The sequence below is a fragment of the Cetorhinus maximus genome, chromosome 7, assembly GCF_964194155.1.
Source record: "Cetorhinus maximus chromosome 7, sCetMax3.hap1.1, whole genome shotgun sequence".
Classification (NCBI taxonomy): domain Eukaryota; kingdom Metazoa; phylum Chordata; class Chondrichthyes; order Lamniformes; family Cetorhinidae; genus Cetorhinus; species Cetorhinus maximus.
In genome coordinates, this window is record NC_135885.1 from 90,103,729 (window position 1) to 90,126,752 (window position 23,024).

A 23,024-nucleotide genomic window follows, 5' to 3' on the forward strand; every position below is an offset into this window, starting at 1 on the left:
AAGGTCCGGTGCACCAAAAAATGTGATCCGGTGACTCCTTCCGTATTGATATTGATTTCTGCCCGGGAGTAATATACCTGTGTCTCGCTAATACTTGGCCCCTTTTTGTGACTCCATTGAAGAGTGTTATTCAGTTCCGCTTCTATTAAAGCGGTATTTTCAGCAGCTAGTGTGGGTATGAAGCGCATTCCGGGTAAGTTCATGAAGCAGTGAAGGTAATTCGGCTGGATTTGGTCGGGATGGGGCTTGGAGATACTTACTGAGGGCGGGGATTAGATGTGATCGCTCAGATGCTGTACAATTTAATACGTAAACCTTGATGTGTAATAAAAGCAAAATACTCCGGATGCTGGAAATCTGAAAAGAAAACAGTGGGTACTGGAAATATTCAGCAGGTCTGGCAGCATCTGTGGAGAGAGAAGCGGTTAACATTTCGAGTGGAATATGGCTCTTCGTATATGGAGAGTAGAAATGTGATGGGTTTTATACCAATGAAAGGAGGGAGAACAAAAGGGGTCTGGTATAGGGTAGAGGGCAGGAGAGATTAAATAACAAATGTAATAGAACAAAAGGCAGTGCTTTGTAGCTTTATACTACTACAAGCTTTTTCTTGCTCTATAACAACTCTGATTCTTCATCCAAGTGATTAATGTATTGTGAAAAGTACAGATCTCTGGATAACACAACTTGTCACATCCTGTCAAACAGAGTGCGAACTTTTTTATCCCTACTATCTCCTACCTCCCAATTGCCAACCCCCAATTCCGTGTAATTTTTGCTGATATTCAGTGTGGAACATTATCAGATACCTTTTAGAAATCCAGACCCATCAAAACTCTTCTATCCATCGTGATTGTGAACTCCTCAAAAAAACATTAATCATACTTGATGTTCCCTTCATAGTTCCAGACTAACTTTCTTTGAGCAATTGGACATTATAATTTGATCAATCACTCTGTCACTGATAGATTCACGTAACTTCCCCATAATCAAGTGATAGTGGGGGAACATTTAGGGGGCAGTGATCATTGTATCATAAGGTTTAGGATGACGGTGGAAAATGACATTGGTCAATCCAGAGTAAGAATAATCAACTGGCAGAGAGCAGACTTCAATGGGGCAAGAGCGGATCTGGGCCAGATAGATTGGAACCAAAGGTTGGAGGGAAAAACAGTAGCTGAACAATGGGCTACCTTCGTAGAGGAGATGGCTTGGGCACAGTCAAGGTATGTTCCCTAAAAAGGGAAGGGTGGGACAAACAAATCCAGAGCTCCCTGGATGACAAAGGTAGAAATTAAGTTAAAGAAGAAAAAGTGCACTCACAACAGATGTCAGGTCGCAAATACAATGAGAACCAAGCAGAATACAAAAGGTTCAGAAGGGATGTGAAAAAGCAAATAAGAAAAGCAAAGAGGGATTATGAAAAAGACCAGCAGCTAACGTAAAAGTATTCTATAAGCACATCAGTAGTAAAAGGGTGGCAAAAGGAGGAGTAGGCCTATTAGGGACCAAAAAGGGGATTTACACATAGAGGCATGGCTGAGGTGTTAAATGAATACTTTGCATCTGTCTTTACCTATGAGGCAGATGCTGCCCAGGCCATGGTGACAGAGGAGGAAACTAAGTTACTAGAAGGGTTTAAAATTGATAAGGAGGAGGCATTTAAGTGTTGGCACTTAAATTTTATAAGGCGCCAGGACCAGATGAGATGCACCCAAGAATGTTTGAAGGAAGTGAGAGTGGAAATTGCAGAGGCACTGGCAATAATTTTTCAATGTCCCTGGATTTGGGGAGGTGCCGGAGGACTGGAGAATAGCAAACATTACGCCCTTGTTCAAAAAAGGTTGTGAAGATCTGCTCTGCGACTGCAGACCAGTCAGTTTAACTTCGGTAGTGGGGAATCTTCTAGAAACAGTTAGTCAGAATAGAATTAATAGTCACATGGAAAAATGTGGATTGATTCGGAAGAGTCAGCATGGATTTGTTAAAGGAAAATCACGTCTAACTAACTTGCTGGAGTTTTTTGAAGAGGTGACAGAGATAGTTGATGAGGGCAAGGCCATTGATGTTCGATTCAGTGCCACACAACAGACTTGAGGAAAGTTATAAGTCATGAAATAAAGGGGACAATAGCAACGTGGATACAAAATTAGCTGATGGATAGGAAACAGTGAGTAATGGTTAATGGGTATTTTTCAGGCTGGAAGAAGGTTTGTAGTGAAGTTCCCCAGGGGTTGGTATTGGGACCCTTGCTTTTCCTGATATACATAAATGATCTAGATTTTGGTGTGCAGGGGACAATTTCAAAGTTTGAGGACGACTCAGAACTTGGGAGAAATTGCAAAATGTGAGGAGGACAGTGTAGAACTTCAAAAGGAGCAGAGAGACCTAGTGTATATGTACATAAGTCATTAAAGATGACAGGACAGGTAGCGAGAGCTGTTACTAAAGCATATAGTATCCTGGGCTTTATGAATAGGGGCATAGAGTACAAGAGCAGGGAGGTTATGATGAACTTATATAAGACACTGGTTAGACCTCAGCTGGAGTATTGTGTACGGTTCTGGGCGCCACACTATAGGGAGGATGTGAACGCATTGAAGAGTGTGCAGAAGAGGTTTACGAGAATGGCTCCAAGGATGAGACACTTCAGTTGTGAGGAAAGATTGGAGAAGTTGGTACTGTTTTCCTTGGGGAGGAGAAGGCTAAGAGGAGACATGATAGAAGTTTTCAAAATCATGAGGGGTTTGGACAGAGTAAATAGAGAGAAACTGCTCCTGCTTGTAAACAGATCGAGAACCAGAGGGCATGATTTTAAAGTTTTTTGCAAAAGAAGCAAACGTGAGGTTAGAAAAAGCTTTTTCACACAGCGAGTAGTTAGGGTTTGGAATGCACTTCTGGAAGTGTGGTGGAGGTAGATTCAATTGAGGCATTCAATTGAGGCATTGGACGGTTATTTAAATAGAAACAATGTGCAGGGTTACAAGGAAAAGGCAAGAGATTGGCACTAAGTTAAAATGCTAAGAGAGCCGATGCAGACACAATGGGCTGAATGGCCTTTTTCTACACCGTAACAATTCTGAGATTATAGACTCCATTAACTTCCCCATAATTGACATTAAACTGGCAGATTGAGGGGGTGCTGCACTTGGAGGAGGTGCCATCTTTCGGATGAGACATTAAATTGAGATCCCGTTTGTCTGCTCAGGCGGATATAAAAGATCCCATGGCACTATTTCAAAAAACAGTGGAGCAATTTTCCCTGTTGTCCTGGCAAATATTTCGCCCTCAGTCAACATCACAAAAAAGCTTATCTGCTCATTATCACATAGCTGTTCATGGGAGTTTACTGTGTGCAAATTGGCTGCCATGATTCCTACATTACAACGGTGACTACACTTCAAAAAGTACTTCATTGGTTGTAAAACAATGTGAGATGTCTGATGGCCATGAAAAGTGCCATATAAAGCAAGTCTTTTTTTCTTGCAGATATTGTGTGATTTTAAGCAGCATTATGGGAGTTAAAGGACTATGGAAACTGTTGGAGTGTACAGGCCAGCCTATTAATCCAGAAACTCTTGAAGGAAAAATACTTGCTATTGGTATCCTTTATATAGCTACCCTTGACTGTTAAAATGACCTCTATTCACAGTTCTGGTAGAAGTGTGGAAAAGCAAATTATATCTACAGGTATGTTGGCATTACAACGTCAGCGTTGGTGTGAAGCGTTTTTTGTCTTCACTCTAATATTAAAGTTATGTGTGTAAATCGCAGTGGTAATGAAGAGCTGGTATCATCAACGAAGAGAGTGGCCACAGGACAAATGGATTGAGGTTAACTTGTGTGGTTAAGGTTCTTAAGTGTTCTACCTAGTATTTAGCTCTTGAATTGTGCAGAAACCAAAGAGGGAAACAAAGTGAAGACTATTGTGCTGCATTGTTTTAGTGTCAAGTCAGGGCTTGACTCTAGATTTAGGCTGCATTTGAACATAGGACTTGGAAGCAGGAGTAGCCATTCAGTCCTTCAAGCCTGCTCTGTCATTTGATAAGATCATGGCTGATCTGATTATCTTGTCTGCTCCCCCATAACCCTTGACTCCTTTATCTATCAAAAATTTTTCTAACTTAGCTTTGAATAAATTCAATGACCCAGCCTCCACTGCTTTCAGTAGAAAAGAATTAAACAGACTTAACGACCCTCAGAGAAAATATTTTTCCTCATCTCCATCTTAAAAGGGAGACCTTTTAAGTTTAAGCTGTATCCCCTAGTTCCTGTCTCTCCCACAAGAGGAAACATCCACTTGGTATCCACCCTATCAAGTCCCCTCAGAATCTTGTATGTTTGAATAAGATCACCTTCAAAGCTCCAGTGGGTATAGGTCCAACCTTTTCAACCTTTCTTATTGTTCGAAATAATGTTTATTTATGCACACCCCTATCTTTTGATGTACCCACTTTTTGCCTTTTGGCAGTACTTTATCCATCTCGTTGAAGATTTCTCACTTCTGATATGTTGACTAGTTTAATGTCTTTTCTTCCAAATTCATAAAGGCTAGATCCCTTTTACATACTTGAACATTGAATTTCTTCCTGTCTGGCATCCTGTCTTTGACTCTTCATTATTCTTTTCTATCATTTCACTGTATGTAATTTTGCTGTGGGTCGTTATTTATCAATTGATCTGTTCTCAATATTTGTTCCACTTAAACCCCCAGAAATGTAAATGTAAATCATTCTTCTCCCTTCGGTGGGATTGGCAGAGTGGGGGATATGCCAGGCCATGAGGCTACAGATTGTGGTTGAGTACAATTCTGTTGCTGCTGATGGCCCTCAGCACCTTGTGATTGCCCAATCTTGAGTTCAGAACCTATCCCAATTAGCACGGTGGTGGTGCCACAAAACACGATGGAGGGTATTCTCAATGTGAAGATGGGGCCTGGTCTCCAGGTGTGCGGTGGTCACTCCTACTGATATTGTCAGCACTGCATGCTGAAAACGCTATGGGCCCTGACAATATTCCAGTAGTAGTACCGAAGACTTGTGCTCCAGAACTTGCCACGCCACTAGCCAAGTTGTTCCAGTACAGCTACAACACTGGTATTAGCACCCTCGCCTTTGAATCAGAAGGTTGTGGGTTCATGTCCCACTCCCGGAAACCAAGAACTGTGAATGTACTCGAAAGAGTTACAATCTGTGACTGTTGATAACTCGAAAGAGTTACAACACTGGTATATACCCAACAATGTGGAAAATGCCCAAATATGTCCTGTACACAAAAAGGAGGACAAATCCAACCCAGCAAATTACTGCCCCATCAGTCTACTCCCTATCATCAGTAAAGTGATGGAAGGGGTCATCAACAGTGTTATCAAGCGGCGCTCGCTTAGCAGTAACCTGCTCACGGACACTCAGTTTGGGTTCAGCTAGGGCCACGCAACTCCTGTCCTCATTACAGCCTTGGTTCAAACGTGGAAAAAAGAGCTGAACTCCAGAGGTGAGGTAAGAGTGACTGCCCTTGACACCAAATTAGCATTTGACCGAGTGTGGCATCAAGGAGCCCTGGTAAAACTGGAATCAATGGGGATCGGGGAAAACTCTCTACTGATTGGAGTCATACCTAGTACAAAGGTAGATAGTTGTCGTTGTTGGAGGTCAACCATCTCAGCTCATCACTGCAGGAGTTCCTCAGGGTAGTGTCCTCGACCCAACCATTTTCAGCTGCTTTATCAATGACCTTCCTTCCATCACAAGGTCAGAAGTAGGGATGTTCGCTGACGATTGCACAATGTTCACCATTTGCGACTCCTCAGATACTGAAGCAATCCATGTCCAAATGCAGCATGACCTGGATAATATCCAGGCTTGGGCTGGTGATTGGCAAGTAACATTTGAGTCACACAAGTGTCAGGCAATGACCATCTGCAAAAAGGGAGAATCTAACCATCGCGCCTCGACATTCAATGGCATTACCATCACTGAAAACCCCATTATCGACATCCTGGGGTTACAATTGACTGAACTGGACCAGCCATATATAGCCATACTGTGGCTATAAGAGCAGGTCAGAGATAGGAATCCTGTGGAGAGTAACTCCCCTCCTCTCTTTCCATATCCTGTCCACCATCTACAAGGCACAAGTCAGATGTGCGGTGGAATACTCCCCACTTTCCTGGATGGGTGCAGCTCCAACAACACCCAAAAAGCTTGACACCATCCAGGTCAAAGCGGCCCGCTTGATTGGCATCCCATCCACAAGCATTCACTCCCTCCACTGACGCATAGTAGCAGCAGTGTGTACCATCTACAAGATGCACTGCAGGAACTCACCAAGGCTCCTTTGACAGCACCTTCTAAACCCACAACTGCTACCATCTAGAAGAACAAGGCTGCAGACACACGGAAGTACCACCATCTGGAAGCTCCGCCCCTGCAAACCACTCACTATCCTGACTTGGAAATACATTGCAGTTCCTTCACTGTCACTGGGTCAAAATCCTGGAGCTCCCTCTCTAACAGCACCATAGGTATACCTACATTACATGGACTGCAGTGGTTCAAGAAGGCAGCTCACCACCACCTTCTAAAGGGCAATTAGGGATGGGCAATAAATGCTAGACCAGCTAGTGACGCCCACATCCCATGAATGAATAAAAAAAAAATCCACTGCATATGTCATTGAGTGGTAAAGACTGCAGCCTTTTGAACTAAGCTCGACAAGTTGCTGCACTGTAACCTGTAGATAATATACAGTCAAAGTGCATCACTGGCAGAGGGATTGAAATTTCAGTTCAGTAGCAAACCGCAATAGAGAATTCCATTATTTGAACTGACATAGAATGTTGAGATACAGCTTTTCCATTTCTTCATAAAAATGGAGATATGCTGTAAACAACAACTTGCATTTGTATAGAGTTTTAACATAGTATATATCCCATGGCACTTCACAGGAGCGTTAGCAATTAAAATTTGTTACTGGGCCCCAGAAGGAGATAATAGGGCATGTGTCTAAAAGTTTGGTCAAAGAGGTAGGTTTTTAAGTAGCAGCTTCAAAAGACAGCGCGTCAGAGGGGTTTAGGGAGGGATTTCCGGAGCTTAGGGCCTAGGCAGCTAAAGGCAGGGCTGATAATGGTACAGCAATGAAAAAATGAGGTACGGGCAAGAGGCCAGAAATGAAGGAATGCAGAGATCTAAAGGAGTTTACAGAGATTAAGAGTGGAAGTACATTGAAAAAGAAATTCAAACACTCAGTTATTAATTGAAAGAATAACACCACAGATTTCAGATTTTAAACAAAAAACCTTTTAATATACAATAGTTGAACAAAGCAAGAACTACTAACTTAGCACTATATTTTGTAAACTCTTATTCTTTAAGTACAAAAGTTTCTATAGGACACTCCCCATTCCACCCAAGAGTTCCCCTATTCTTTACAGGATCTCGACGGCTCCTCCATTTCCCCTGGGGCAAAACCAAAAATTTCAGGAATTCAGTGTTTTTCCTCATTGTTCCCACTATTCCCTGGGGTATGAGATTTCTTGGGCTCCTTCCACTAGCATCGGGCTAGGCAATTGAACTCTCCATAAGCACTTCACGATTGTGGACACCGCAGCTCAAACATGGTCCTCACTGCTTTCTTCCTCATTGAATCCAAAATCAGAAAGCACCCTAGGTTTCCGATAGCCCTCTGCTACTTGTCTTTCTGCTTGTGTCCAAGCTGCTTCCAGGTTCCAACTGTCTGTTTCTGTGAGAAATCTCACAGGTAAACCCAAAACCAAAAATAAACTCCCTCCCAATCTATCACTGCGGCAGTCTGGCATACCTGAGATGTCCCAAATAGAGATTCAAACTAATTGACAGCGGGAACTTGCAGTCCCAACCGTCATAGCAGGCTGCCATTCCTGCCAGAGGCCATCGGGAAGCCGTTTTGGATCTCATAATCGGGATTTAAATGAACAATCAACTGGAATTTCCACCCTCCACCCCCCCCAACACGCTCCATACCCGTCCTTGCAGGGTGAAGGGGCAGTTAGGGTTGTTGGAGGGGAGAGGAAATGACACACAGATCTTTGGGGTGGTTAGGACAAGGGTGGGCATTTGAACGGTGACCTGGGCGGGCTCATTGGGGAGGGACGGGACGTGGATATTCACTGTAACAGGCCGAAGGGTGATTGGGGGAGTGGGGGTGTTCATGGGTGACCATGGGGAGGTTGACAGTGACACGAGGGGATCATTGGTAATGGCAGGGATGGTGTTGGTTACAGGGGGAGGGGAAAAGTTATTTGAGCGAGCCTCGAAGGACACACGCACCATGGCTGCTCCAGACCTACCCAGTGCCTCGAAGTCCAGATATGGAATTGCTGGATGGGAATAGGGTCATTGGGTGGGCAAAGCTGCAGGTCAGCTCAACTAGACAACTATAGGAGAACCCCAATGTGTCGTTCTAATTAGGCAAAGGGGATTTTATCGAAAAGTCTGTGAAGGGCAAAGGAGCACCATGCATGGGAGGCTTATCGTACATGGCTTGCAAGGACCATGGCAAAGATCGATGTCTTCCTATGCACTCATGATTCCGGAGGGACATAGACCCAGGCAGGGTTGTCCCCTTGAATACAGGGGATGCCCACAGGCATTAAAGTGATCAGACACAATGAAAAGACAGCAGACTTCCTTAAAGTACATATATTAACAACTGTGCATCAACAATGAACAATGATAGTGTACCGATGCCACCATAGTGAGATCAATGCTTCTTAATTTTACATTTCCTGCCACTGCATCTAGGTGTCTCCCGAACATCCGCAGTAGGGGTGGAGGCAGCCTGCTCACCACGATGCCATGTTGCCTTTGATGATTTTGGCAGGCATCCTCTGCAGCCCTGAGGCCTGGAGGGCCCTGGCTTAGTTTGGGTCTCCTGCTCTGGGACAGGTGCAGCATCTGGAGACCTAGAGCTGGAGCAGGTGGGGTTACAGGTAAAGGGGAATTAGAATGGCCATGCACCCTCAAAGACTCCTGAGTGGAGACCCTAGGGCTGTCTGCCTGACTCTCCTCCACTTTTTTGGTGCCCAAGGGCCCCTCCCTGACTTCTTGAGGGAAAGGGGCACGTGGAGGGAGGTCATGGTGCCTAGTCCTCCTCTCGTGTAGCCATTGCAAAAGCTCGCTCATGGCTACAGCAATAGAGTGCAGGTCTGCATGCATTTCTGGCTGAAACTCAGTATCTGATGGACCAGGTTCTGTATGCCACCCTCCCCATGGAAACCTCGATACATGCATATATCGGTGCCACTTCATCAGAGAACAGGAAGATGGACTCCTCCGCCTCACGTGACACTCTGTTGAGGGCCTCCGACATCTCTACCTGATGTTCCCCCGCCTCGTACTCATCTCTCGCATCTTGTCTAGGACCATTCCCAGAGGCTCGTCATCTGACTCAGACTTAGTTGCAGCTTCTTTCCCAGCAGTCCTCCAAGTGCCAGTGACCTTGGCTATCCCTGCCTCCTCCTGCTGCAGACACCTGCCTATGAGGTGACCACCAGAGTGTGAGACCCTGCCTAGTACCCACCAAGGTGTGTGTCTCTCGGCTGGTGGAGGGTGCAGGTAACTCAGCTGGTTCAATATCCTTGTCGTCTTCGTCATCCTCGCTCCTCTGTGGTCTGGAGCTGGTGTGGGACTCGGTTTCGTGGTTGGCCTCACCTTTTTGCTGGCACCTGTAATCAAAAGAGAAGAGAGTGAGTGACTGCATGGTTGCCTTCAGCATGGCACCGAGCATGATCCTTTTGTTTCTATGTAAAGACAGTAGGCATGGTTCCTTAATGCATGGAGGCTGGACGCCAACCTCGCCATCTGTATATGACCAATCCCGAACCTCCCTTGCCAGCTTGGCAGCCTGTTTTTCAAATGGTGTGAGATGCCGGAGTTCAGCCATGCCCCCTCTAATCTTCTCTCTCTCGCACTTGTTATGCACTAACTTGTCCTGTGCAAGGAGAGAAGATGGCTTGAGAGCAATTGGGATGTAGATGGCTTTCACATGCTGCCAGTCTTCACCACAGCCCACTGACTACTGTGTTCCATGTGAAAGATGCACTGCAGCTAATCCACAAGAGTTCTTTAGCAGCACCCTCTAGAACGGTGAGCTCATGCAGTCAGAAGGATAAGGCCGACAGAGTCATGGCATCAGCAGTGAATGCTGGTGCCCCCTACACCAAACTCCCCAGCACAATATGAGCTCTCGGTATGGCACGGTCATAGACCTGCAGTTGCCTCTCTACCTGCAGGCTACAGGGACTTTGGTGGGGTTATGAGGTATCACCGCATCAGGTTGATACATGCTTTTATGCATGGGCAGCATAGATGGTGGCCTTGCACTGAGGCCCATGTCCCAGTTCCCATTCAGTGAGGTGACTATAGGGAGTAGAGGGTTTACTTACACTGATGGCGCGGCTGAGGTCATTCATCCTTTCCCTGCACTGCAGAGCTGTACTCTGATGAATGCGGTTGGCACTCACCACCCTGGCAACTGCCTCCCATGCAGGGTTGGTGAGTTGGGCGGGCCTCCTCTTTCCATCCCTTGGTAGAGGATGTCTCTTCTCTCCTCCAGTGCATTCAGCAGTACTCCCAGCGATACATTGCTCAGTCTGGGTGCCGGTGCTCCTTGGGTTCTGCATTCGAAGTCCTGGTCCGTAGTTAGGAACGCAATAAAGCAGTAGCTGTCTGGGGAAACCATAATTAATGAGCATAGCATCGCGTGATTCGGTGCAATTTCCCTTTGGACTCTGCGGCAGACAATGCTCTTGCTTCTCACCCTCGCTACAGGACTTAGGTCAGGAGCAGAAAATCCCGATCATTATCTCTAATTCCCAAACCTGTCTTTTGATCTGAAAAGTATATGGATACTTGAAGACCTCCCCTTGTTTACCAGTTCTAAATCTTTCTTTGACCTGGGAAACCATATGAATAATTTAAATCCCTTATTGAGACAACCGTAGACATCCCGTCTGCACCACGAAACTCGAGAGAGAGGCCATTGTTTAGTGTTTTCACACTTCGAATTCCAACCTTATAAAATAAACACAGGCCACCCTCTGAATTGCTATTATTCTAGATCTGTTTACCAGCCTCTCAAACATGTGACTTCATTTACATTTAAAAATTTAAATCCCCAAACTAGAAGTTATATTCCTAAAACATATGAACCATGAAATTACATGTTCATAGCACAACATAGGAGTGATGGGTAAACAGGACTATAGGAGAGTTAGAAAGTTTAAACACCAACAGCTCTTGTGGTGCTGCTCCAGTTAAGTCATTTCGAGGACCAACAGCCTAACCACCGGTCGTACATTAGAAAATATAGATTCTGCAATGAGGCAAGCAATTCTAGGTCAGATGAACTTCACTGCTTTCCATTTCAGTTCATATATATTCCTACCCAGAAATAAAGAGATTACATGGAGAACAATTGGTGCCTGGGAAGAATCATCTGAACCCCTCAGATTTTTTCAAGTACTTGCAAGTGCCCATTAATCTTGAGTACAATTTTGACATGTTTTAGTTTTTGCTATTTTGCCAGCAACAGAAATAACAGCAACTGTTGTCAGATACTGATCAGTAAATCAGCAAATGCTTGATATTGTGGCTGTCATGTTCAGTACATTTAGCATCACAGTCAAACCAAGCAATAATCTATGGAAGCAAATTTTCAATTCATATGATTAATGAAGAAAGGAGATCACATTGGACAATTTGAGCTCCACTGTCAAAATGTTAAAAATTCAGAAATTTATATAAAATGCTAGCGGGGTTTGAAGTGCTTCGGTATAAAAATCAAAGAATCATTTTCAGCAATGAACTTATTCGTGAAAAAAGACAAAATAGATGGGACAGCCTAAAGAAGAATATCTTTTCTTCATGCGTGTATGTAAGTGCTGCTGGCAAGGCCATCATTTATTGCCATCCCCAATTGGCACCATGTTTGCAGATTTTTCTGCACAGTTAAAGTGCTTCACGCTGACACTAGTAGGTGCACCCTAATTGGGACATCAATGGAGTTCTATTCCTACCTAACTACTACTGAACATGACAGCCACAATATCAAGCATTTGCTGATTGGCATCTGGATTAGTAATTTTAGAGATGAAGACCTTGAAATTACAACCCTTAAAACACCTGTTTTTCTAGGCAAATATGTTTGAATGTTAAACAAAAATAAAAATACCTGGAAAAACTCAGCAGGTCTGACAGCATCTGCAGAGAGGAACACAGTTGACGTTTTGAGTCCGTATGACACTTCATCAGAACTAAGGAAATAGAGAAATGAGGTGAAATATAAGCTGGTAGAGGGGGGTGGGACAGGTAGAGCTGGATAGGGGGCCAGTGATAGGTAGAGGCAAAGAAGAGATTGCCAAAGATGTCATAGACAAAAGGGCAAAGGAATGTTGACGGTGGTGATATTATCTAAGGAATGTGCTAATGGGGACATTAAGGGTAGCAAGCAGGACAAGCTAGTGGCAGATGGCCCTAAAATTTGTTTGAATGTTGTTGTGCCAACATATATGATCTTGTGGGCTGAGGAGTAAGTACATTCAGCAAATGGAGTGCATTTAAAAATTATAAGGGAACATGATGGTGTATAATGAGGCAATTGGATGTTAAGAGATTGTGGGTTCAGCCCCACTACTGAGACATGAGCATTTAATCTAGGCTGACACTTCAGAACAGTACTGAGTAAATGCATGACTTTTGGAGGCGCTGTCTTTTAGATGAGGATTACATAGGACATACAGCACGGTAACAGGCCATTTGGCCCAATTAGTCTATGCCAGGTTTTATCCTCCACTTGAGCCTCTTTCCATCCTTTCTCATCTAAACCTACCATTGTAACGATCTATTCCTTTTTCCCTCAAATGCTTATCAAGCTTCTTAAATACACCTATACTATTCCCTTCATCCCCTTTGGTAGCAAGTTCCTTTTTCTTACCATTCCTTGATTTCTTATGAATTCCCTATTGGATTTATTGGTGATTATCTTACATTGATGGCCACTTGTTATGCTCCTCCCACAAGAGGAAAAATTCTCTTTGCATCCACTAATCAAAACGTTTCATAATTGTAAAGACCTCTATTAGGTCACCCCTTAGCCTTTTTCAAGAGAAGGCAGAGGGAGTAAACCACTCACCATCTAATAAAAGCCTTCATATCATTGATACTGAAGAAAAAATGTATTCAGCCATAAAAAAAAGCCTTGAAATACTTGTTATGCTATTAGCTTGTGTCAACAGACCAGCAAACACATCAAAAGGACAATCTGTTATTACAACTACTTGAAACTGTCATTCATTCTTAGATGAAAGAAACACAGACTGTGCTGAAACACATTAGCACTTGAAACTCACCCAAGCCACAGCTGTCCAAACAATAGGCTACTCTCTGGGAAGGAATGAACAGAAGGTGCTCATTTCAATTTCAAAGCAGGGTGCCTGTCAGCCAATGTAATGGAGCAAGTGGTTAGATTTTTTTCAAGTGTAGATTTTTTTGAAGTGTCAAAACCGAAATGTAAGGGAGCAGGTAATTAGATTTTATTCAAGTGTAAAAATCAATTTTTTAAAATCAGCCGAGCCATTTAAATCACAGTAGAAAATATGACAGCACAGGTTGACTGGATGTTCTGTAACAGTTTTTACTGTATTATGGTATTTTCTCCATTGGAAAAGCACTGTAATGCATGTGAACAAATGAACAAGGCTGGTTAATGTAAGGGTCAACTTATTTTTAAAGAACAGATCCCTATGATGAATCACTATTAAAAACAGATCTATGTTACAATACAGCACCTAACAGTGACATTTGAAGGTGTGAAAACCTTTTACACTTAATTTTCAGATTGTTCTAGACTCTTCAGACTCTCCATTTTCTTCATGAACTCTCAAACCTGACGTGCTTTTTATGGGCTTCCAAAATCCCACACGGCCAGAGGAAAATGGTGTACGGGAAGATATCTGATTTTCTCCCCCATTTAAAATGGGGAACCCAATCTCAGTTGGGGCAGATGTGTGTTTTGCACACTCGGCATTCCCAACCTCCAAAACAGCAAAGAGGAAAATGGGATTGGGAATGCAGATGAAAATCGGATTTTCTCTTTGAAAAAAAAACTATGCGTGGCCATTCGGTGCACCAAAATGCGCCGCCACATCCAGACAAAAAGTCGGCCCCGATTTCTTTGTGGTCTGAATTAATGATTCTTCAGTTAAGCTAAATAATAACTTTATCAAACAGTAAATAAGAATAAAAATCTTTCTTAACCACTGTTAAAAGATATCAGCATTTGGTTAAACCAGGCAGTGAAGGGAGCACGAGATCGCCATGGTAATGCTGTACCAAATGCTCACCTTCTGATTTTGCTTCATCGACTTTGTAAACTTTTGTTTTATCGAATAAGACCAGTAGTTGTTTTTGATGGAAAGACACCTCTGCTCAAGAAACAAACTTTGGTAAGTACTGTCTAATATTACAATTTCATTTCCATGATTATGTGATTAGATAACAAAAGCCATACCATTTTAATTTCATCCAAATCTATTTTATAAAATGTTTGTTGCTTATATTGTCAGTTGTTTATATTAACTTCATCAAAGTTCAAGAACATTAAAACCATTACGCAAAAAAATGAACCTTTTTGTGCAGGTATATAAAAGTTCCTCAGCAAGAGTTGAACCAATAATTTTTTAAGGAATACAGTAAACTTTGCATTATCCAGCACTGTACCAACCAGAATTCTCTGTTAACTGGAATTTCTGACAGTGCAATTTTTTTTTAAAGCCGGTCACTTTCGGTGTTCAGATTTTTACAAAACTACTAGGTTGTAATCTTGAAATTATTAAATTATTGGGTCAGATTTGGTTATTGTGCCTGAACAAAGATATACTGCCCAGAGCAACTGACAGTGAAACTGGCATTGATTTTTTTTAAAAGCTGGCCTGAAGGTCATGATGTCAGTTGTGGTATCAGCTTGGTCTTCAGTTGTGCTGGTTTTACTGTGATGCCCTGCTGTGCTGGGGCCTTTGACTCCCAGCTGCTTGCCCACTTCCCTCAAATCCCTCAAAGACAGAGCAACAGCTTGTCTTGTGTCAGGAATAATGTAACTCCCTCTTAACCAGTATTTTTGATTAACAGGCATCATGCTGGATAACAAAAATTTTACTGTATGTAGGTGGCATGATAGGTTCAAATCTATGCACCTGCATGGACGTGCAACAATTATGTAGTGCTTTGTACTTAATTATTACAGCCACATACATCCTCCAGTGCTTAGGCTAATGTGCCATCACTCACTTTCCCGCTACTCACTGCTCCTCCAATCACAGGCTGATTCTCTCCCACACTTGCTGCTAATAGGCTCACAAGTGAAATACGGTTGAGCCATCTTCAAAATGCACTGCAGCAACTCACCAAGGCTCCTTCAGCAGCACCTTCCAAACCTGCAACCTCTACCACCTAGAAGGACAAGGATAACATGCATGGGAGCACCACCATCTGCAAGTTCCCCTCCAAGCCCCACAACGTCCTGTCTTGAAACTATATCACCATTCCTTCACTGGATCAAAATCTTGGAACTCCCTCCCTAAGTACTGTGGCTGCACCTATACCAGATGGATTGCAGCAGTTCAAGAAGGTGGCTCACCACCACCTTCTCAAGGGCAACTAGGAATGGGCAACAAATGCTGGTCTAGCCAGCGGCACACTTATCCTGTGAAAGAATAAAAAAATGTTCTTTAACTCTGGAGTCTTGTATCTAAGCATTCTCTCTCTCTTTTCAGCTTGGCTATCCTAGAAGTCCAACTCACTGTTAGGAGTACTTCAGTTTTCAAGGGTTTACACCCTTTTAGCTGAACTCTGCTTGGAAGATATGTTCCCTGCTCTGCAGCCAACTTGTTCTAAACTCCAAGGGGAGAATTTTTCCCCCGTCGGGGGGGTTGTGCGGGGGCAGGTGGGAGCTGGCACAAACCCAATCAGCGCCCCCGATCGGGTCCGCGCCGCCATTTTACATGGGCGGGCCAATTAAGGCCCGCACAGCGTGCCGTGTGCGCGAAAGAACACAAAAATCTCCAAGTCACAGAAGTGCCTCAGGAAGATTAGTTTAAGTTTCAATAATTTAAATAAAGAAAAGAAAATTTAGGACATGTCCCCTCATGTGACAGTGTCAATGAACATTAATGAAAAAATTTATTTAATTTACAAACCCTTCATGAAACCTCATCCCGCCCATGGATGAGGTTCCGTGAAAAATGCGAAGGCCGTGTGGGCTCTTAGCCTGCCTGCCAACCTTAAGGTTGGATGGGCAGCTCAGTTTATTACTTTAATTGATATTTAAATGGCCTTAATAGGCCTTTGACAGTCCGGCGGGCGTGCAGCCGAGTTGGCTGCGTGCCCGCCGAACTGAAAATCTAAACGATGTGCAGTGACATCGGGATGCCTGCCCAACATCACCCCGCGTTATTTTACACCTCGGCGAGCAGGCCCTGCCCCCGCTTACTAAGCCGAAAATTCTGGCCCAAAAAGGTTTCCTGAAACAGAACAACACAAAATCTATTCCCACTATAATTAACTCTTGTTGACCTTTTTTCTATTGTGTTTCTCTAAGACAACTTGGTCACATGATCAGTTACCATAAGCAAGATGTTTTACTAGAAATCATCTCCCAGAGAGACCTAGTTCTTAAAGGGACCACCACCCTAAAATAAAATACAGCTTTTTCCCCCAAAACACATGGGCCATCACAGCAGTTACAGGGATAATTGGACTTGGATACACAAGCATAATTCCATCCTGATTTAGATTTAGAAGTCATATTCTATGATCATAATAAATTTGATCCTGTATATTATTATTTATATGTAGTTTAGAAACCAGAGGGGTAGCTTTGATTGGACTGTAATTGTTTTCCTGAAGTACAGAATGAGAGGCTGGGTGATGCAAAATTGCTATAGCACCTCCACTGGCAGAGGTACGTAAGTTTACTTTGTCAGTTTCTATTATGAACATAGGAATTAATAGCAGGAAAAATTAACATCAAAGTGTGAAAGTCTTTTAAAATGATGGATCTGAATTGCTTTTGTAGCATGTACCTTTTCCCTCAGTTGTTTTCTCTAATGAAGTTCCATCTCAGGTAAGGTTAATCTCGCACTCAGTTTCTTTTGCCAAAGTGGAGTTGGCCTTCACATTGCTTTGTATATGCTTTATAGTTGCACAATGTCATTTGCTTCTGGTTAATTTGAAGTCATCATCTATTTTAGACTAACAGGTGGCAGAGAAAGGAGCTGGCAGTTAAAGACACAAAGAAAACTACAGATAAGCTATTGAGAACCATATTGAAGCAGCATGCCTTAAAAAATGTTTTGGGTGGCAGAAGGTTAGTGAAGTACTTTAAAGTTTAAGATTATGTTGACTTCAACAAAAACAAAAGTTTCAAAAAATGTTGAATGTTTTGCTAAAATAATTGTTCTCCTTTGATGTTGCACACAGGAAGTGAAAACTATCTACACTATTCAGTTTAAGGAGAGTTAGAGAAGGGCAATACTTGGACCATGGAATGGTGGGGAGAGACAGATAGGAGGGAGATTGGAGTGTGAGAGACAAAAAGAAGAGGGTTGGGAATGAAATAGAGAAAGTAGTGGGAGGGGACAGAGAGAATAGGGTCAGATTGTTTTTTTCAGTGGAATCAGAAGGAAGAATAATTAAGCAGTGAGAGAAAACATCTCTCAATGACTTAAGGAAAAAGAAGTTCAGGTAGGATAACTATAAACATATTGGGAAAGTTTTATGGAAGAGCAGCATCCCAACACTGGAGAGTGCAAAGGATAAATGTGCTAGATCAGTTAGATTGTGTTTGGAGGCAGGGAGTGGGGAGGAGAAGAGATTGCAGATGATACAAGGAACCTCTATTTTGTTGGGTGGTGCAAGATAATAGGACACGGCGAGAGAGTGGATTGAGGAGGAGCTGATAATTTGACTGGATTGGATAGGGAGCCAGTGCATTAGGAGAATCATGGAGAAGTCCGAGTTTGACCTTGGTTGCTAAAGTACAAGGCATCAAATTGAGAGAGCATAGGGCACTCAAATTCAGCTGACCATAGCCATTGTTTACACAAAAGGCCAAATTGGGAAGCTAGGCAGTATGAATGGTGCCAGCACATTAAAACCTAATAATTTGATAATTGCATGATAAATAACAAGCATGATCCTAAAAATCATTATACTTCGTTATATTTGTGCAGGAGTTTTGAGCCTTAAGCATGTAAACTCTACAACCAGTTTAGATTAGCTCTTGATTTGCACCTAATTTTACTTGATGTTTTCAACATTGTAAACCTCTAATCACAGTATGTGCAAATGCTACTGCAGTTTATGTGAACACTTTATAATAGATTTTACCATAGAGATTTTCTGATAGGATTTTCAATCCATTTAAAAATGGAATGTTGTGACCCACCCAATGATTTAAATGTATATACTTAGTTAATCCCCTGTGGCATGGGCCCTCCAGTGGTCAAAGCCAGAAACTGCAGGCAAGCTGATAGTTTTTTTTAACCATCTTTAGCAGTTAGTGTTACTAACATTAACTAAGACTAAAACATTGAAAATCATCATCAGAGCCCCTCTTGCAGGTATTGCAAGTAAATTGTAATGGGAAAATATCATAAAGGACATGGGACCTTTGATGGATTTTGAAATGGAATATTGTAAGCCACTAACCGTTTTTAATAAATGAGACTTGAGTATTTGTTACAAAGAAGAAGTCTTTGAAGAAGAAGTAGTACATCTGCAGATGTACTTGTAGGTTTAAAAGGGGTGTAAGAATGAGAAACATCCAAAGGAAAATAGGAAATTAAAATTATAATTTTTAAAATGAATGTTTTTTCTCTCTCTCCTCAAGCGAATGGGTAACCTGCTCTAAGGCCTTTGCAACTCTTGGTAGTCTGCTGAAAGATGTGCAATTTAGCCAATTTTCTCTAACGCTGTGGAGAGGTGCAAAATGGTGACTAAACCTCTCCTCCCTATAGTGCAGTAGGGAATTTGGTAAAACCAGAGAATTATAGCTGCATCCTTTCCTCACCAAGTGCCATGTGTTATTGCTTCAAAGTACTGTGCCACTGACATGCAAATCTGGTGTTCATTTGTAACATTCCAGGCTGTTGATGCAATTTCTTTCCAATCAAATTTTAGTTTAAAATCAGACCCGAGTAAATAGTTGAAAGTCAATTAATGCAAGGTCATAATCACTTAAGCAGCAAGTCATCGATATGTATTCAGATCATTAGGGACAGATAAATTGCTTAGAATTGCTGTGGTTGGCACAGACCCTTCTGTTTAACATGACCTCTGAATGTTCTTCACGGACATGACATGGTTGCCAGTCATACATGGTTGGATTTTCCTGTGTGCAGAATTTCTGTGTTTGAGTATCGTAGTTCTTTTGCTTTATATTAATAGCATTAGTAGGTTAAAATTATTTTCTATTTGAGAAGAGGCTGATGCCATTGAATCAATACGTATATAAAATAGTTAACTTTCACATTGACATTTGAAAATGGGGACTATGGAGAGGGAAGTTAGGAATGGACTGTAAAATTTTGTGCTGATAAACGCCAATTTTTGAAAGTTTTTGACCCTAAATTTCAATGTCATGAATGTATTTTATTCCATTCACTAATGTGAGTGAAAAAGATGGACTGACTGAACAAGTTTATATATGAATCAACTTTTCTGCTTACATTAGGAACCAGAGAAGTATTTCTACTAGAAATTAAATGTTTTAGCAAAGTATTTTTCTTGTCAACAGTGGTGAGATCGTACCCAGCCTTTCTCAGGTGAAAAGAGGAGAAACTGATGATATTTTTATTCTGCCTTCCTTGGTAAAGAAGGAGGAAAACAGGTTTGTTTCTTTTTTTTAAAAAAAACTCTAATCATACTAATATTGAAGTAAATATATAAAGTACTTTAGTGGATTTTTGTGTAAGCAATATATTGGGACCAGTAATCAATTTCTAATGCTGTATATTCAAGTACTGGCACAAATCAGGTGTATTAAATAATGCCACACTTAAATTGGCAGATTTAACTGCTTGTAAGAGTACTTTGATTTTCTCCAAAACAAGAACAATCATTGCACAGTACAAAATCATTATTATGCCTACATAACATTTAATTTAATGTTTTATGGCTGACCCTTTCCCCCAGGGAATTCCCATTTCCCTGGTATATTAATTACTTTGAAGAAGTAACGAAGTGTAGACAAGGGTAATGCAGTGATATAATATATTTGGATTTTCAAACGGCCTCCGATTAAAGTACTGCACAGTAAACACATGACTAAACTCAGAACATTTGGAGTCAGGGAACAAGTACCAGAATGGATAGCAAGCTGTCAACAAAACAGAAAATAAAGTAGGGGGTTAAGGTTTGCTACTTAGACTGGCAAAAGGTAGGAAATGGTGTTTCACAGGGATAGATGCAGGGACCATTGTTGTTCACAATTTACATTAATGATTTCAACATGGGAATTGGAAATAACGTTTCAACATTTGCAGAAACATCAAATTGGGGGTTTTAGTTTATACTGAGGAAGAATATGGCAATATACAAGAAGGCATTAATCAACTTGCATAATGGATGGGTGACTCAAATTAATTGCAATATAGATAAGTGTGAGTTGGTGTATTTTGATAGGACGAGGAAGCTACATACTGGGATAATAAGACTCTGAATGAGGTAGAGGAGCAAAGGAATCTAGGGGTACAATTATACAAATCACTAAAAGCAATGTGATCTTGTGGCTCAGTAGGTAGCACTCCTGCCTCTGAGCCAGAAGCTCTGGGTTTAAGTCCCACTCCAGGGTTGGCCATGGAAGGGATCATTCATGACATGGTTCAACAGGTGGTTGATATTCTCCAAAGGGGGAAAAATGTGTATGGACATAAGAAACAAACTTACTAAAAGCAGTTAAAAAGGTTTATACCATCACAAAGGAAAAGAAATAAACCAAACACTTGGGTTCAAAAGAGATCATACTAGAATTTTATAAATCATTGGCTAGGCCCCACCTGGAGTTTTGTGGACAATTCTGGCAGCACATTTCAGGGAATATGTCAACACCTTAGAAAGAGTACAGAGGACATTTACCAATATGTTGCCAGGAATGAGGGACTTTAGTTATGAGACAAGATTGGAACAGTTAGGCCTGTTCTCCTTTAAACAGAATATTTAGAGGTGACCCAATAGAGGTTTTCAAGTTGATACATTTTGAAAGAGTAAGTAGAGAAACAATATATTTTCTCTGACAAGTGAGCTGAACCCTGAGGTGCTAGGTTTAAAATCATTGGCAAAAGATCTAGAGGGGGAATGAGGAGTAATGTTTGCACTCCAAAATTGTTGGGATCTGGAACAGTATACCTTAAAAAGTTGTGGAAGCTGATTCCATGAATAATTTTCAAAGTGAGTTTGACCCGTGCTTGAGGTTGAGGAACTCATAAGGTTACGGACAAAAAGCAGGGGTGTGGAATTGACACACAACTGCTCTTTCAAAGAGCTAGCCCTGCACAATGTACGAATGGCTACTTCTGTGCTGTTTCTGTGGCTCTATGATTTCTAGAGGAAAATACTGAAAGACAGAGAAATTGAATTAGAATCTTGATTAGATCACAAACAGTTCTGGTCTCCATATTATGAAAAGGATATAGAGACACTGAAGAATGTGCAAAAAAGATACACAAGGTTCACAAGGATATCAGAACTGAGAGGATACACTTATCAGGAAAGGCTAAACATGCTGGGAATCTTTTCTCTCAGAGAAGACTGAGGATAACCTGTTAGAAGACTTTAAGGTAATTGATAGAATTTGAGAGTTGACAAAGTGAAGGTTTTGCCATTTGTGGGGGAGTCCAAACCTAGAGGTCATAAATATAAGATAATTAATACATCAAATAGAGAATTCAGGAGGAACTTCTTTGCCCATAGTGTGGTGGAATGTGGAACGCACTACTACAAGTTAAAGTTGAAGCCATAACATAGATGAATGTAAGGGGAAGCTAGTCAAGCACATAAAGGAGAAAGGAATAGAAGGATATGCAGATAGGGTAGGAGGAGGCTCAAGGGAAGAATAAACACCAAGATAGGCCTGATCAACCGAACAACCTGTTTCTGTACCATAGATTTATGTAGCCTTATGATGGCTGTAAACCTTTTTGCCAGATCTTGGCAAGGAAGAGGCATTCCTGACGTCTGACCTACCCATCACTCTTGCCAATTGGAGAGTGGAGAAGTATCCTCAAGGAAGGAAACTCCATCCTCCCCCTCACCACCCCCCAGCAACATGCAGTGGTAAGTTTAATTGCCCATACATATTCCTACTCCCTTTCCTGGAATCAGCTTCTGAACATTCTGCATCCATGCCGATTGCTCAAGAGACATAGCCCCAGAAATGGAATAACACACTTCAGCTGTGTTATTCCTGTCTATTGCCAGGGCAGCAGGCATATCTGCCCATTTTTAGTTTAATCATCATTACATTTTGACTTTTAAATGTTAACAATGAGATTTGCTATTGAAATGATATTTATAATTTTTTTTGATGTACTCTTCATACAAGTAATATTTTACTGTTTTTTAGTTCAGACGAAGAGGCAGAAAAGGAGTGGGAAGAACGTATGAACAATGAAAAACAATTCCAGGTGAACTATCAGCAATAATTTCTGTGTGTGTGAGAGTATTTCGTGGCATTGGCCATCGTGTCTGGGCCGACCAAGATTCAAGAGCAGCCTTCCCAGCCAAGCCACAGAAAAGTCACGTGGGCACTATTGATCAAAAACCCTGTCCTCCAAATTTCCCAAAAGCTCAACTATCAGTAGGGAGTAAAACAAGCACTGGCTTCCAGGATCCACAATATCACAAATCCATTTAAAATCTGTGTTGGAACATCTTGCCTTTACTTTATCAACATCAGTAACTCTTAGAGATTGGGAGTGAAATGGGAACAAG

General features: G+C 41.9%; 1 protein-coding gene across 2 annotated transcripts in view; it reads left to right on the plus strand.

The window, feature by feature from the left end:
- Window positions 1-10: 10 nt before the first annotated feature.
- ercc5 (excision repair cross-complementation group 5) overlaps window positions 11-23,024 on the plus strand; it is a 58,601-nt gene continuing 35,587 nt past the window's right edge. Inside the window, exons 1-6 of one of the 2 annotated variants that reach the window (XM_078545839.1) lie at window positions 11-193; window positions 3,490-3,602; window positions 14,307-14,482; window positions 17,285-17,400; window positions 19,831-19,923; window positions 22,657-22,717. In XM_078545839.1, coding sequence (XP_078401965.1) covers window positions 3,515-3,602; window positions 14,307-14,482; window positions 17,285-17,400; window positions 19,831-19,923; window positions 22,657-22,717 — 534 coding nt within the window. In that variant the 5' untranslated portion in view covers window positions 11-193; window positions 3,490-3,514. Of the gene's footprint in view, window positions 194-3,473; window positions 3,603-14,306; window positions 14,483-17,284; window positions 17,401-19,830; window positions 19,924-22,656; window positions 22,718-23,024 lie in introns of both variants that reach the window. The other variant, XM_078545838.1, reaches the window with a different exon arrangement.